Source organism: Dendropsophus ebraccatus, chromosome 4, assembly GCF_027789765.1.
Source record: "Dendropsophus ebraccatus isolate aDenEbr1 chromosome 4, aDenEbr1.pat, whole genome shotgun sequence".
In the NCBI taxonomy this organism is placed as follows: domain Eukaryota; kingdom Metazoa; phylum Chordata; class Amphibia; order Anura; family Hylidae; genus Dendropsophus; species Dendropsophus ebraccatus.
In genome coordinates, this window is record NC_091457.1 from 103,492,327 (window position 1) to 103,509,390 (window position 17,064).

At 46.9% G+C, this 17,064-nt stretch overlaps 1 protein-coding gene across 4 annotated transcripts in view; it reads left to right on the forward strand.

The window, feature by feature from the left end:
- The first annotated feature begins 2,390 nt into the window (after nucleotides 1-2,390).
- DCAF1 (DDB1 and CUL4 associated factor 1) overlaps nucleotides 2,391-17,064 on the forward strand; it is a 39,883-nt gene continuing 25,209 nt past the window's right edge. For 2 of the 4 annotated variants that reach the window (XM_069966552.1, XM_069966556.1), the window contains exons 1-6: nucleotides 3,086-3,187; nucleotides 12,504-12,615; nucleotides 12,757-12,833; nucleotides 14,846-14,919; nucleotides 15,038-15,151; nucleotides 15,746-15,883. In XM_069966552.1, coding sequence (XP_069822653.1) covers nucleotides 12,506-12,615; nucleotides 12,757-12,833; nucleotides 14,846-14,919; nucleotides 15,038-15,151; nucleotides 15,746-15,883 — 513 coding nt within the window. In that variant the 5' untranslated portion in view covers nucleotides 3,086-3,187; nucleotides 12,504-12,505. Of the gene's footprint in view, nucleotides 2,463-2,777; nucleotides 2,806-3,085; nucleotides 3,188-12,503; nucleotides 12,616-12,756; nucleotides 12,834-14,845; nucleotides 14,920-15,037; nucleotides 15,152-15,745; nucleotides 15,884-17,064 lie in introns of those variants that run through there. The other 2 variants (XM_069966554.1, XM_069966555.1) reach the window with 2 other exon arrangements.

A 17,064-nucleotide genomic window follows, 5' to 3' on the forward strand; every position in this document is an offset into this window, starting at 1 on the left:
AGGGGGTGATCTATGTACTTACCTGTTCATGTCCACGTAACTACGTTGGCAAAATGATCAGACCCCTGAGAGAGAGGATGAGGGAACATGTAGGTGACGTCACGCATGGCAGGGATACCCCGGTAGGGCTACACTGTAAAGAGATGCATAATTGTGACCCGAGACAAATCTCTTTCTAGGTCCTTGAAGTGGTGAAAACAAATGTGAGAGGCGGTGACTGGGAGAACCTCATCCTGCGGAAAGAAGCAGAATGGACTTACAAATTCCATGCTCTCAAACCACAAGGACTCAATGATTACATCCAATACAGCAGCTTCATATAGGCTGAATTGGACACTCACCAGATGAACATATGATTTGACTGATCGGATGGCATCCGAGACTATGTGCCTGCTGATATATTTAGCACTGACTCGTTCACGACAATGTGGGCCAGGGTGGATGCTTACTACCTGCCCAACAGTCCCGTGGATGGCAGTCGTCACGCTGCCCCTCAGCTGGGCCCAGGATACTATTTGGGGGGTAGCTGGCATACTGTCTCACTACCCGGTCCTAGGAAATGCATGATCTGACAGACGCTGTGCTGTCCTATCAGGTGGAGCCAGCATTTTTAACGTTGACAGTCGCCGTACTGTTTTAATGCTTGGCACCATCTGTGTATGCTATAGCAGCCGCCGTGCTGTTCTGTCAGGTGGAGCCAGCATGCTAACTTGGACAGTCGCCGTACTGTCCTAATGCTTGATACCATCTGAGTCTATTATAGCAGCCGCCGTGCTGCCCTGTAAGTTGGAGCCAGCATTCTAACGTTGACAGCCGCCGTACTGTCTTAATGCTTGGCACCATCTATGCTTGTATGCTATAGCAGCCGCCGTGCAGCCTGGGCGCATGGTGCCACTCACCGTTTGTGGCAGCCGCCGTGCTGCGCCATGGTCTGGCACCAAGCGCTCTATGTGTGGTCAACCGCCGTGTTGTTCTATAGTTGGGCATCTGCATCAGTAAAGATGGTGGCCGCTGTGCTACCTGTATGCAGTATATATGCAGCTGCCGTGCTGCCCGAAGGAGAACCATTAACACTATCTTAGGCTGATACATATTGGACATAGTTTCTCCTGATCCTGTTTTCGAGGTCACTCACTAGTGGTGAGTCTGAGTGCCTCTCTAGTTGACAATATTCCTCTCTAGTTGACAATATGCTGACATGGACGTGCCGAACAGGGCATTGTACTCTCCGTGTGTTGCTATGGTCTGAGTATGCACATCACTAACCTTCACTAGAACATACTATTCACTATGCTGTATCAATATAGCCGGGAACGGGGCGGAGTTCCCCACGATCCCTATCACACATTACCAGCTTGAGCACGCCTTCTCACTCTGCATACTATGACGTCACGAACACGTGACCGGGGTAACCCGGAAGTCTGTGACGTACGAGCGGGGCGGGGTTGAGGCGTGCAAAGCATTTAAATCTGTGCCGCGGGCATGTATCTGCGGCCGTTATCAGAGCCATAAAGATACAATAAGACTATACTCCATCTACATCGTTCCTGATGAATGCGAACCGCAGGAAACGCGTTGAGCGTAAGGAGTCTTGGACTTGCCTAAGGACTGGTAATAACTGCTGCTGAAGGACTACTGAATCACGGTAAAACCCTGCATCATTTACCTGCTGGCATCGGACTTACTGTTATCGGCCTAGGTATGAGCATTATGGGACCTGTAGTCCTGTCACTGTGAGAGACTATATATATATACCAGCCCTACGGGTCATGTCATTATTTCACGCAAGGGTACAGTGCAGCACCAAAACGTGCACATTTATCTACGCAGTACTATACACTGTAAATAACTTTCACTTGTTTCAGCAAGAAGTTTTCATTTTCCACATTTGTTTTGTTTTTTATGAACTTTATGAAAACCAATGAAGTATTTATAAAATAGTAATATTCTAACTCCCTTCTGCTCTATGCCATTTCCCCATGGGTGCTGGAAAAAGCTTGATCCAGTCCTGGGAAACTGGGAGAAGTTTCCTAGGACTGGATCCAGCTTTTCCCAGCACCCGGGGAGGAGTTAAAAGTCAGCTGGCTCATAATTACTGTATGATGCTATTTTATCTGTTGTTCCATGCTAACTCTTAACAAAAAAACTGGTTTGATTAAAAAAAAGAAAAAAGGAGTCAGCTGGCTAATGACCGGATTTGAGAGGTAACAAAGCGCTTCACTTTTTTACTGTAAATTCATTTATCCCTACTCGGGGGCTTTGTCTTGTTGTATCACTCAATATCTCTTTCCTGTAGGTTTTCTTGTAAAATGCTTTGATATGCCTTTGATGTCTAGGCCTGAGGCAGCAAGGTCTCCAAACATAGCAGACAGGCCCTCCTAAGAAGTCTGACTTATCTACTAGTAGTGATGAGGAGGGAGACAGGAAGGTGCCGAGTAGGAGCTGCAGGGGCACTGGGATAGGTAAGTATCATAAAAAAAAATGATATCAGAATACACAGGGTGGATGTGCTGCAGACATGTTATTTGGCAGCAGCAAATTGGAGCAGATTACTATATAAATTAATTAGAAATGTACATTTGTAAATCTTGCCAGTGATCTCCAGCATTCCACAACAAGGCTGGATTATTGATCTGCTCATCACCTGCCTGATCAATATAATAATAGTGTGAGGCCTGGAGCACAGGCATATACTACAACCTGACCAGCTGTAGGCATAGGCCCCAGCCTAGGGCCACTACTGAGAGGTTCACAGCACTTGCTCAGTTCTGTCAGGTGCACTGTAGTCATGGAAACACCCTGGAGGTAGGTGCTAGGTCACAGCTGTCAAGTTGTGGCCCTCCAGCTGTTGGAAAACTACAATTCCCATCGTGCCTTGACAGCTAAGGCTTTGACTTCCCAGACATTCGGGCATTGTAGCTTTAAATAGGTTTGGGGGGGGGGGGGGGGGGGGGGCGAGTTTGATACCTATGTTTTAGAAAACAGGGATACGGTACGTAACCATCTGCCAGTCATAACATGGCCGCACGTATTCTCCCAGGCCCACCCCTTTTACGTCACACTAAGACTACACTCCCCACAATGCCCTGCGCTCTTTGGTCTGTGGAGGGAAAGAGAAGGCGCGCAGGACGGTGACGTGTGAGTGTGCGACACAAGAGCCGAGAGCGTGAGAGACACAGGCCGAGAGGTGAGAGACACCGGGGCCGGGGGTACAGATAACTAACGGGCGGGGAGCGGAGAGAGACCGAGATACAGCGACGGGGGACGGGATAACCGAGCGGGAAGGTGCAGGCAGCGGCAGTCACAATCCAGGGGAACAGACTCCATACACAAGAGACAGCCACTATACAGAACAGACAGGCTCTCAGAGACAATAACAATACTGAGGAAAAGATGGGTCCTGAGCAAGAGACAGCCATACACGAGAAGATGGGTTGTAAAGAAGAGACAGTCATTATACAGAAGAGGAGGCAGGTTGTCAGGAAGAGACAGTCATTATACAGGAGAAGAGGCAGGCTGTCAGGAAGAGACAGTCATTATACAGGAGAAGAGGCAGGTTGTGAGGAAGAGACAGTCATTATACAGGAGAAGAGGCAGGTTGTGAGGAAGAGACAGTCATTATACAGGAGAAGAGGCAGGTTGTGAGGAAGAGACAGTCATTATACAGGAGAAGAGACAGTCATAGTACAGGAGAAGAGGCAGGCTGTCAGGAAGAGACAGTCATTATACAGGAGAAGAGGCAGGTTGTGAGGAAGAGACAGTCATTATACAGGAGAAGAGGCAGGCTGTCAGGAAGAGACAGTCATTATACAGGAGAAGAGGCAGGCTGTCAGGAAGAGACAGTCATTATACAGGAGAAGAGGCAGGCTGTCAGGAAGAGACAGTCATTATACAGGAGAAGAGGCAGGCTGTCAGGAAGAGACAGCCATACACGAGAAGATGGGTTGTAAAGAAGAGACAGTCATAGTACAGGAGAAGAGACAGTCATTATACAGGAGAAGAGGCAGGCTGTGAGGAAGAGACAGTCATTATACAGGAGAAGAGGCAGGTTGTGAGGAAGAGACAGTCATTATACAGGAGAAGAGACAGGTTGTGAAGAGGAGACAGTCATTATACAGGAGAAGAGGCAGGCTGTCAGGAAGAGACAGTCATTATACAGGAGAAGAGGCAGGCTGTCAGGAAGACAGTCATTATACAGGAGAAGAGGCAGGCTGTCAGGAAGAGACAGTCATTATACAGGAGAAGACAGGCTGTCAGGAAGAGACAGTCATTATACAGGAGAAGACAGGCTGTCAGGAAGAGACAGTCATTATACAGGAGAAGAGACAGGTTGTGAGGAAGAGACAGTCATTATACAGAAGAGGAGGCAGGCTGTCAGGAAGAGACAGTCATTATACAGGAAAAGAGACAGGTTGTGAGGAAGAGACAGTCATTATACAGGAGAAGAGGCAGGCTGTCAGGAAGAGACAGTCATTATACAGGAGAAGAGGCAGGCTGTCAGGAAGAGACAGTCATTATACAGGAGAAGAGACAGGTTGTGAGGAAGAGACAGTCATTATACAGGAGAAGAGGCAGGCTGTCAGGAAGAGACAGTCATTATACAGGAGAAGAGGCAGGCTGTCAGGAAGAGACAGTCATTATACAGGAGAAGAGGCAGGCTGTCAGGAAGAGACAGTCATTATACAGGAAAAGAGACAGGTTGTGAGGAAGAGACAGTCATTATACAGGAGAAGAGGCAGGCTGTCAGGAAGAGACAGTCATTATACAGGAGAAGAGGCAGGCTGTCAGGAAGAGACAGTCATTATACAGGAGAAGAGGCAGGCTGTCAGGAAGAGACAGTCATTATACAGGAAAAGAGACAGGTTGTGAGGAAGAGACAGTCATTATACAGGAAAAGAGACAGGCTGTCAGGAAGAGACAGTCATTATACAGGAGAAGAGACAGGTTGTGAGGAAGAGACAGTCATTATACAGAAGAGGAGGCAGGCTGTCAGGAAGAGACAGTCATTATACAGGAGAAGAGGCAGGCTGTCAGGAAGAGACAGTCATTATACAGAAGAGGAGGCAGGCTGTCAGGAAGAGACAGTCATTATACAGGAGAAGAGGCAGGCTGTCAGGAAGAGACAGTCATTATACAGGAAAAGAGACAGGTTGTGAGGAAGAGACAGTCATTATACAGGAGAAGAGGCAGGCTGTCAAGAAGAGACAGTCATTATACAGGAGAAGAGGCAGGCTGTCAGGAAGAGACAGTCATTATACAGGAGAAGAGGCAGGCTGTCAGGAAGAGACAGTCATTATACAGGAGAAGAGGCAGGCTGTCAGGAAGAGACAGTCATTATACAGGAGAAGAGGCAGGCTGTCAGGAAGAGACAGTCATTATACAGGAGAAGAGGCAGGCTGTCAGGAAGAGACAGTCATTATACAGGAAAAGAGACAGGTTGTGAGGAAGAGACAGTCATTATACAGGAGAAGAGGCAGGCTGTCAGGAAGAGACAGTCATACAGGAGAAGAGGCAGGCTGTCAGGAAGAGACAGTCATTATACAGGAGAAGAGGCAGGCTGTCAGGAAGAGACAGTCATTATACAGGAAAAGAGACAGGTTGTGAGGAAGAGACAGTCATTATACAGGAAAAGAGACAGGCTGTCAGGAAGAGACAGTCATTATACAGGAGAAGAGACAGGTTGTGAGGAAGAGACAGTCATTATACAGAAGAGGAGGCAGGCTGTCAGGAAGAGACAGTCATTATACAGGAGAAGAGGCAGGCTGTCAGGAAGAGACAGTCATTATACAGAAGAGGAGGCAGGCTGTCAGGAAGAGACAGTCATTATACAGGAGAAGAGGCAGGCTGTCAGGAAGAGACAGTCATTATACAGGAAAAGAGACAGGTTGTGAGGAAGAGACAGTCATTATACAGGAGAAGAGGCAGGCTGTCAGGAAGAGACAGTCATTATACAGGAGAAGAGGCAGGCTGTCAGGAAGAGACAGTCATTATACAGGAGAAGAGGCAGGCTGTCAGGAAGAGACAGTCATTATACAGGAGAAGAGGCAGGCTGTCAGGAAGAGACAGTCATTATACAGGAGAAGAGGCAGGCTGTCAGGAAGAGACAGTCATTATACAGGAGAAGAGGCAGGCTGTCAGGAAGAGACAGTCATTATACAGGAGAAGAGGCAGGCTGTCAGGAAGAGACAGTCATTATACAGGAGAAGAGGCAGGCTGTCAGGAAGAGACAGTCATTATACAGGAGAAGACAGGCTGTCAGGAAGAGACAGTCATTATACAGGAGAAGAGACAGGTTGTGAGGAAGAGACAGTCATTATACAGAAGAGGAGGCAGGCTGTCAGGAAGAGACAGTCATTATACAGGAGAAGAGGCAGGCTGTCAGGAAGAGACAGTCATAATACAGGAAAAGAGACAGGTTGTGAGGAAGAGACAGTCATTATACAGGAGAAGAGACAGGTTGTGAGGAAGAGACAGTCATTATACAGAAGAGGAGGCAGGCTGTCAGGAAGAGACAGTCATTATACAGGAGAAGAGGCAGGCTGTCAGGAAGAGACAGTCATTATACAGAAGAGGAGGCAGGCTGTCAGGAAGAGACAGTCATTATACAGGAGAAGAGGCAGGCTGTCAGGAAGAGACAGTCATTATACAGGAGAAGAGGCAGGCTGTCAGGAAGAGACAGTCATTATACAGGAGAAGAGGCAGGCTGTCAGGAAGAGACAGTCATTATACAGGAGAAGAGGCAGGCTGTCAGGAAGAGACAGTCATTATACAGGAGACTGGGGAGCTCCAGCCAGGAAGGATGTGCTGCTTTCTCATATTCTTTACTGCTAAAAAGAAAAAACCCGCCCGATCTACAATCCTCGTAGAGGCAGAAATATTTCTGTAGTCGTCTGTTTTATCTGTAACTAGAGGTGATTGATTCCCAGGGAATAAAATGCAGTGAATTTTCAGTAAGTGACTGCTATTTTATGGTATTGGTGCAATAAATACAGCAAGTCTTCCTTCTACAGCAAAAAAATCGTTTCCACTTGTGCGGTGTAACTTCTGACACTTTTCTATGTCATGTCAAAAGTTTTGTGAACTGACACAACTGACTCCTCTTTTTTTTGTTTCTGTGTCACAGAGCCATGTGCTCACAGGTTCTCTCCCCCTGTATGTGCAGCGTAGTTGGCGCCACCTAGAGGATGTCTGGTGGGCATTGGACATGCTGGGACACTGCGTTGACAGCTGCTATTCTCCCCTCCCCCCACCTGTTTCTGCCCCCTACTTTGTGGCTCATATTCACAGATCATCTTGTAGACCCCTATTACCAGCAGAAAAATCCATCCATTGCAATATCTTGGACAATGCATAGAATGTACTTATATTTCTCCATCACTAATGGTTATTGTGTAATAAGGGCCAGTATATGGACATCTGAGATGCTAGCATGTACAAGCCCGGAATTCTCACTCCGTAATTCACAAGTATTGGGGGCACTGGGTTATGGAGAAGTGAGCAGAGTGTAAGAATTAGATTGTATATGATGTATCTCATGTCAAGGCAGCACCGGGAGCTTTTGCAAATGTGCTAATGCAAATAACCAATGAATAGGCATACCTAATGGTAAAGGGTCGCTGTAGCATTATAACTCTTTTATGCATTAATAGCAAATTTATTCCTACATTCACCTGCTACTAAAGATTATTTAGATTAATAGCCAACCCCCCCTCCCTAACATTGCCCCATGTAGTAGCCAACCCAACCAAAATTGCCCCACATATTAGCCAGCCTTCCCAATAGTGCCCAAATAGTAGTCAGCCCTCCCCAATAGTCTCATATTATAGCCAGCCCTCCCCTGTAGTCTCTCATTAATAGTCAGCCCTCCCCAATAGTGCCCAAATAGTAGCCAGCCCTCCCTCAGTAGTCACATATAGTAGCCAGCCCTCCCCAGTAGTCTCATATAGGAGCCAGCCTTCCCCCATAGTCTGATATAGTAGCCAGCCCTCCCTCAGTAGTCTCCTATAGTAGCCAGCCCTCCCCAGTAGTCTCATATAGTAGCCAGCCTTCCCCCATAGTCTCATATAGTAGCCAGCCCTCCCCCATAGGCTCATATAGTAGCCAGCCCATCCCCATAATCACTTATATAGTAGCCACCCTCCCCCAATAGACTTTTTTTTTTTTTTTTTTTAATTTTCAATTTTTGGAAAAAAAACAACCCACAGTGCACACACTCTCAAAGGAGAGAACGGTACAACCATGAAAACACTCATGGAAAAACATGAGAAAACAAACAGCAACAACAGTTGTTTGTGGTACATATACAAAGTGCATTACACAACCCACAACTGGGGGCAACCTTTTAAAGGGTATGAAGAATAAGAGAGAGGACTACCACTCGGACCATGACCGAGGAATAGTTGTTGAAAGAGATAAAGAACAGGGGAAAGAAAACGAGGGGGACAAGCAAAGGGGCAGCAGGAGGGGGAAGAAGGGGGGGGGGGGGAGGGAGAGGGGGAACCCAGGGGCCACGACTCACTGAGCCAGAAGAGTCCTGTACTCGGTCGTCTCTATGAATTGGTCCCAATAGAACCATGTCCGAAAGAACACAGTTCCGTCCATGTAACTGTGCAGTGAGGTCCTCCATGTGTTTGATGTCCTCTATTTTGCAAAACCACATGGCGATACTGGGGGGTTCAGGGCGGCGCCATAGGGCCCGGATACACGCTTGCGCTGCATTGATCAGATGTCGGAGGACAGAGCGTTGGTAGGATTTCAGGGAGATGTCGGAAATATGTAGGAGAAAGAGCGACGGAGAGAAGGGGAGCAGGCGGTCAGTAAAGGTAGAAGAGATACGCCATACTTTGTTCCAGAAGGGTACCAATTTTGGATAACTCCAGAAAATGTGTATGAGGGTTCCCTCCTCACCGCAATTTCTCCAGCATAATGGCGAGACCCCAATAGACTCTTATATAGTAGCCAGCCCCTAGAACAGTTGTTAAAGGGAACCTGTCACCCTGGACTGCCTGTGGCCTACAATATTATAATATGGGCTGTCCGGAACACCCATATTGTAATCTAATGCTATGGTGGGCCAGATGTATTTGAAACTCTGAATTGCCTGTCGGGCCAAAAATAATGGCACCGCGGGCCAGAGTTTGACATGACTGCACTAATGACTACTGTCATTACCACTATGCACCCTCTGAGAGATTACAGTACAGTCTAGTGACTCACAAGTGATGAGCTTCTTATATTCCCTTTCTTCTCCATCTGGCCCAGATAATTTCTTCTTTTATTTCTTTCATCTCTCCAGACAAACGACAAACATCTTAGGTTCTGCTTTCTTTCCCCTCCTTACTTACCTTTCCCTGCATAGAGTACCCAAAACGTGGAGAATGCCTTCCTTGGTGTCTCACACAGTAAAATAAAATAAAGTAAAGTAAACTAGGAATATAAGTGGGTTGGCGAAAGGCAGTAGGTTCTCATCCCCCATTAGGTGGAGAGGTTGCTGTCCCTAGTTGGTAACTCCCCCCCCCCCCCCCCCCCCCATTAGGTAGGTGTCCCCAGTGGCTAGTCACCCCCATTAGATAGATGCCCCCTGTAGGTATTTTCTCTTATAAAGTAGGTCCTTCCCCCATATGTAGTTTCTCATATTAGCTGGGTCCCCCTGTTGGTAGCTACCCAAATAGTGAGGTCCCTCCCCTGTTCTCAACTAACCACCTGGCTCCCTCACGGTGCTCCGCTGTCTTCTCTACAGCCTCAAGAGATGTCTGTAGGGTTATATAGAAAACCGATGTTGCGTTATTCCTGTACAAGCCTCACCATTTTGAATACCGTCTGTTGTCATCTGTTTGACTAGGATGGGTGGACACAACTTATTGCTTGCTATCAGATGTTTTGGGCTGGGGAGAGGCTGCCTGTATTCGTTTGTCCTACAGTCTTAGGCAATGTTCACACAACGTATCTTTTGCATAAATCACGGCCGTTGTAGAAATTTTATTGAATGGAATCCCGGCCGGACATGTCAGTTTTGTGCAGCTGCTATTCATTGAATAGCAGCCGCACAAGCCTGACGAGTCACACAATGAAGAGTGCGGCTCTGGCAATACTTTCCATTGTGTTCAATGGTGAATTGGGATGCAGGCACACTCAGATGTGCCCGCATCCCAATTCAATAGAAAAATTAAGTTTATCCCGGCCGGTACTGCAGTACTGACCAGGATAAACTTCACTGACACAGGGCGTTCTGTGACACGGCCGGTGTCTTACGTAGGGAGAATCCGGCCTTATGGTGCGTTTTCAGATATATTTATCTGACAGATTTTTGAAGCCAAAGCCAGGAAATGGATATGAAAAAAAATTTAAATCTTTTTCCTTTATGACCTGTTCCATGTTTATAGTCTGTTTCTGGCTTTGGCTTCAAAGACCTGTCACATAAATCTGTCTGTGTAAGCGCACCCTTACTCCCTTTTATCAGCCATTTGAGACTGGGAAGAGGTAACTGTAGGACTTGTGAATACTGTACTGAACAATGCACTGTCCTTCATTGGAATGAGTGACCTGCAGGTGTAGATTTGCATCATAATTTACGAGCAGGCCATGCCTCCTCCCCACCCTGCCGCCCTCGCTCACCTATCAGGTGAGCAGGGGATATGGCAGGCATATGCCAGGATGAAGGGGCGAATCTGCGCTTTCTCACTAGTGTACCGATAGTAAATGCCGCCCATGGTGTATATAGATGGAAATGGTAACAGGAACATAATTTATATGTAGGGCTGGGCGGTATACCGCAAAAATACCGATACCGTCACTGGCGTCGGTTAACCGACCTCAACTTAGCCAGGACGGTATCTGCGGTATTTTTGCTTTCTATCTCCCTGTTAGAGTGCCCCCTCACTGCGCCCATCCTGTGAGAGCGCCCCCCGCACACACGCACGCCGCCTGGCATTAGCGCTGTACATTATGTGCAGGGGCGCTAATATCAGAGCGGGAGGTGGTGGAGGAGCAGCAGTGTAAGAAGGCCCCGCCCCCCGCAAGTCCCGTCCAAGCGCCCGCCCTCCTTACCCGTCCGGTCCCGTCTGAGGCTCCTCACCTGTCAGATACCACCCCACCCCCAGCGGTCCAGTCCCGTCCCGTCCCGTCCGATGCCCCCCACTGGTCCCGTCCTGTCCGAGGCCCCCCACCTCTCCCCTCCGAGGCTCCTCCCCCACACACCCGGCCGGCGAACACTGCCCATGTTTTCCTGTGTGTGCAGGGACGCCGGCGTGTCAGAGCTGGAGGAGCAGCATTTGGGGGCGGCTGTCCTGTACTTCCCTAAGTAACAGTACAGGAGTGTAGCATAGGAGGAATGAATGGGCTGCAGCAGGCAGGATAAGTTATAGGAGACATCCTGCTGCAGCCCATTCATTCCTCCTATGCTACAGCCCTGTACTGTTACTAAGGGAACTACATTTCCCTGTATAGTAAAACACCCCTATCCGCCGCCTTGTATAGTCATATACCCCTGTCTGCCCCCCCCCTGTATAGTAATACACCCCTGTCCCCCCCCCTGTATAGTAATACACCCCTGTCCCCCCCCCCTGTATAGTAATACACCCCTGTCCCCCCCCCTGTATAGTCATACACCCCTGTCCCCCCCCTGTATAGTCATACACCCCTGTCCCCCCCCTGTATAGTCATACACCCCTGTCCCCCCCCTGTATAGTCATACACCCCTGTCCCCCCCCTGTATAGTCATACACCCCTGCCCGCCCACCCCGCCTGTATAGTCATACACCCCTGTCCGTCCCCCCTGTATAGTCATACACCCCTGTCCCCCCCCTGTATAGTCATACACCCCTGCCCGCCCACCCCGCCTGTATAGTCATACACCCCTGCCCGCCCACCCCGCCTGTATAGTCATACACCCCTGCCCACCCACCCCGCCTGTATAGTCATACACCCCTGTCCGCCCACCCCGCCTGTATAGTCATACACCCCTATCCCCCCTGTATAGTCATACACCCCTACCTCCCCTGTATAGTCATACACCCCCATCCCCCCCCCCCACTGTATAGTCATACACCCCTATCCCCCCTGTATAGTCATATACCCCTATCCCTCCTGTATAGTCATAGACCCCTGTCCACCCTCCGCCTGTATAGTCATACACCCCTGTCCACCCCCCCCGTATAGTCATACACCCCTATCCGTCCCCTGTATAGTTATACACCCCTGTCCGCCACCCCTGTATAGTTATAAACCCCTGTCCGCCACCCCTGTATAGTCATGCTCAGTGAGTTTTTTACTTTTTTGATATTGACAGTTTTTCATAGCAAGTGGGTGTGGTTTGCAAAAAGGGGCGTGTCATAATTATCGTTACCGCGGCTACATGTGCGATTAATCGCGATATTGATTTTGGCCCATATCGCCCAGCCCTATTTATATGTATTAAGGGCCTTGTGGTCTTCGTAAGTTTAAGAAGATCATCTGAATCTGCATTCTAATATCTGAATTTATCACCGTTGTTTTGATCATTACAGACATGGCGTCCACGGGGACTCATGTTGACTCCAAAGCAGAGCTGACCTCCCTGTTGGAACAGTGGGAGACGGGCCATGGCAGCGGGCAGGACATGGTGCCTATATTAACCAGGTGAGAGAATGTGCTGCAAGTGACGTGATGGATTTCAAATAAGTCACAGTTGAAGACTTTTCTGTGTCCTTAATATTATAGGAATAGTAAACTGAGCTGTGGTGAAACATTTAATTGAGCCATTCACTGTTTTAACCCTAGGATGTCAGAACTGATTGAGAAGGAGACAGAAGAATATCGCAAGGGGGACCCTGACCCCTTTGATGACAGACACCCAGGTCAGTGTATGTTCACCAGTAAAACATAATTTCTCAGGCTTTTCATTAGGCATCATAGGCACAGTGGGTAAAGGCTGGTGCCACTAGGAGGTTGGCACTAAAAATTAAAAGTGAAGTTGGCTATACATGTTGCTAGGAAAGGGCATGGTGGGTCACTATAGACTCCACCTGACCCCCCTCCCCACAACAACATGTCCAGGGAACAGTCCTTAAAGGGTTTTTCCAATGCTACAAAAATATGGCCACTTTCCCCCTACTGTTGTCTCCAGTTTGGGTGGGGTTTTGAAACTCAGTTCCATTAAAGTAAATGGAGCTTAATTGCAAACCACACCTGAACTGGAGACAACAGTAGTGGGAAAAGTGGCCATGTTTTTGTAGCGCTGGATAACCCCTTTAAAGGATAAATCCAGACAAAGCTATTTTTTTAGCAAGTGTTGGGGAGGATAAAACAAATAAGGTGCTCTTACCTCCCCCGCTTCAGCGCTGGTGGCCGCATACTGCCTCTCTCTGGTTTCTACAAATTCTTAAGTAAATCTGTCATCCCCTGAACACTTACTGAGCTAGTGGCACTGCTGTATAGCTATTAATAATAGCTTTCAGAATACACCTTTGTTGCCTGTGTCTGTGTTTTTATTTTCACAAATAAAAAAAACTTTATTCGGGCTGTGAATAGTGTCAAGGAGGTGGGGCTTAATGTTCACTGGGCCCAAGCATCTCTATGCACAATGCGCTTGCTGATATTCAAACGTGTGGGCATACAGGCATAGCGCTAGGACCCAGGGAACTATAGGCCCTCCTCTTTGACACTGTTCACAGCCTTGATAAAGGTGTTTTGTTTTGTTGGTTTTTAAAATAAATACAGCCACAGGCAACAAAGCTATATTTGGAATACTGTTGTTAATATCTAACCAGCAATGTCGCTTGCTCACCATTGATACATTTGCTTTAAGCTTTGCACATGGATAGAACGGTGCTGGCGTGGGGAAGCCGGTGCCGTGAACCACGGCCCAGTTCCAGTGCTTCACCCTCGGCTGGTGCACTGGAATAGAATGGCACTGTTCTAAAAAGGACAGCGGCGTTGGCACCGTTCTATCCATTTGAGAAATTTAAAGTGAATGTACTGATGGTACAGTCGCTTTAAAATCATTTAAAAACATGATGTGGGGAGTGAGTGGTTATGGTCACAGAACATAATTCCTGATAAATAACAATAAATATGCCTATATAGTAGATTGACTAGTGCATAGAGGGGACCCCACTATATCTTATATAAGAATATTTAGTATTGAGGTAGAAAAATTACTGTGCTGTACCATGCAATCTTTTCACCTGTAACAGCGGGAACCAATATAGTCAGGTCTGAATGAACAACTAATGTAAATGCAAGAAGTCTCACCAGACAGGCACCAATCAATGATCTGTGACCACGAGCTCCACCCTAGTTATTTTCAGGGGGTAATGGGGTTGAGGTCAGGGCGACCTTTATATATGCCTCCTATTAGTTCACTTTATGTGGTATGATGGTGATACCAACACCCGTTCACTGCATATTACATATGTATGTACAATGGTGTGCCTACGATGCAAAATGCTTAAATACAATGCCTCCAGCTGTCTCCGCTTCACCCCTCCACGCAAGCACAGCATATGAAATAACAGAGAATATAGAGGGCGCACATTATGGAGCCATATTAGAGAAAAAAGTTAGCGGGCACATGTGCGTTCATCCTAGAGCCATATTGTGGTTTATATACTATAGATAAATAACATGGAACGGGACATATGGCAGTGCCAGTGTGCTGGTATGGCCTGCTGGGGGGGGGGGGTTACTTATTTATTTTTAGTGTAAGCCTCCTAATTGTAGCAGCCTATACTTCTGATACATGTACTGTGAGAGGTTTTACAGTAAGTAAAAAAATCCTCCTTTGGCTGGATCAGGTTTTAAATCTTTGTGTGATACTATTGTATTTTTTATTGTATATTTTTGTATTTTTTTTTGTATTTTTTTTCAGGGCGAGCAAACCCGGAATGCATGCTGGGACATCTCCTGCGTATTCTTTTTAAGAATGATGACTTCATGAATGCAGTGAGTGTCTGTTCCTACATGTGTGGTGGAAGGGAGAAGTTTATTAGGAATATATATATATTTTTTTTTTCTCTCCACTTCTGTTACATTTCATGACACATCATTGTTTTCTCACCAGCTGGTTAACGCCTATGTTATGACAAGTCGCGAGCCTCCACTCAACACGGCCGCCTGCCGACTATTACTGGACATAATGCCAGGGCTTGAGACTGCCGTGGTGTTCCAGGAGAAGGTGTGTGCTATTCTTCTTTCATCTTTACACTGCAAAATTTGTATTATTGTAATCATTTAATAAACTACAAATCCTTTTTGATTCAAAGCCACTGTGTTAAAGTGTACCTCTCAGGGAGACATGTTTAAAAGTTTTTATCGTTCAGGGTTTAACTGTTCAGACCTGGACTGATCAATAGAATGAGCGGAGAGACGAGTGTGGTCCACTCCCCCCTCCAAGGTAGTAGACTAATCAAGTAGGTTATTTGCCAAGTGCTAATACAATGTTTCGACTGTGTCGGTCAAAATGTTGTATTAGCACTTTGCAAATAATCTACTTGATTATTCTACTGTCTTGGATGCTGTTGGACTTTGCTTTTCTTGGATATTTGGTTCCACATTTCTGGGATTGTGGGCACCAGTGTGCATCCTTACCATCTACTACAGCCTAAAGATCTACTGGTGCTGCTGAAACCCATTTGCTTTGGTAATGACTCTTTAATTGATAAGAGAGAGATGCACCCCCGGTGCTGTTTTGTCCAGAATTCCACTTCCAACTTTACTATTTTCCAATGTTTATATTACTGATACTGATTAGTGTTTGATCCATTATTAGGAGGGGATTGTGGAAAACCTTTTTAAGTGGGCACGTGAAGCAGAGCAACCCCTCCGTACTTATGCCATCGGATTACTGGGCGGAGCCATGGAGAATCAAGATATAGCTGCAAATTATCGTGATGAGAACTCACAAATGGTAAGATCAGTTATTGTTTGGATTAGCCGAGCACTCTATGAAATGTCCTATAGCAATCTGGTCCCCTTTGGAGAGCAGTCTACATAAACAGAGGATCTGTATATAGCTTACTTTACTTATCCTGTAGTGAACCTGAGATACATTCTTTATTTCAGAGCTGCTCTGATTATACAAGAGTGCCATACAGGATATAACTGATTTAGCAGTGTGCCTGAGGACAAGTACTGTCAGATTTGTCCTTCGATTTGTGGGACAAAGGGGAAATTAGATGAGGGGGAATAGGACAGAGGTGGAAGGAAAGAAGGAGACAGATGGTGTCCACACAGGGTGCTCATGGTTGACGGGGGGTGTGGTAGGGGATAACGGGGACAGAGGTGGAAGGAGAAGGGGGGGGGGCGGAGCTCAGCTTACTGGTGCACGGCCCACTGAAAGTGATGTCAGTGGGTCAGGTGTCTGTTCAGTGGGCATAGTTACAATCGCTAACCCATCCCATTTAAGAGAAGGGGACACGTGATCCACTTCTCGGAAGGTGGGGTCCAGGATGAAGGAGCAAGACAGAGTGTACTCCGTTTATCTAACTTTTTTGCATCCAGAGGGGTTGAGTCTGCAGAAAAAGCGCCAAAAGGGTGCAGAACACATTAATTGCTTTAACCAATATGTGAAGCTGTGATTGGGCTATTACATAATGTAATGATATTTGGGGTGGAATACCCCTTTAAAATCAATTTTATCATGTAACGCTGCATTATATTCAGCTATCAGGAGTAGAAAGCTGTGACTTATAATTAATAAATAAATAAATCAGGAATGAATTCTCAAAACCATGCCCACATGTGGTAGCCAATAGCTGGAAAAGCTTTTCTGGAAAAATCTTGTGACCGTTGGCATTGGTTTTATCCACTACTATTAGTAGCATCTAAAAGTCTAGCCTTAGGGTAAATTTACATGGGCGGATCTGCCGCGAGTCTCACGATCAAAATCTGCAGCTAATCCGCTATACACGTAAGTGCGTGTTTGCAGGTAAATCTACATGTAATTCTAAATCTACCTACACGCGATTTACCCCCAGTCAATCACGCACTTACGTGTATTGCGGATTAGCTGCGGATTTTGAGCGTGAGACTCGCGGCAGATCCGCCCGTTTGAATTTACCCTGAAAGGGGTTATCCAGCGCTACAAAA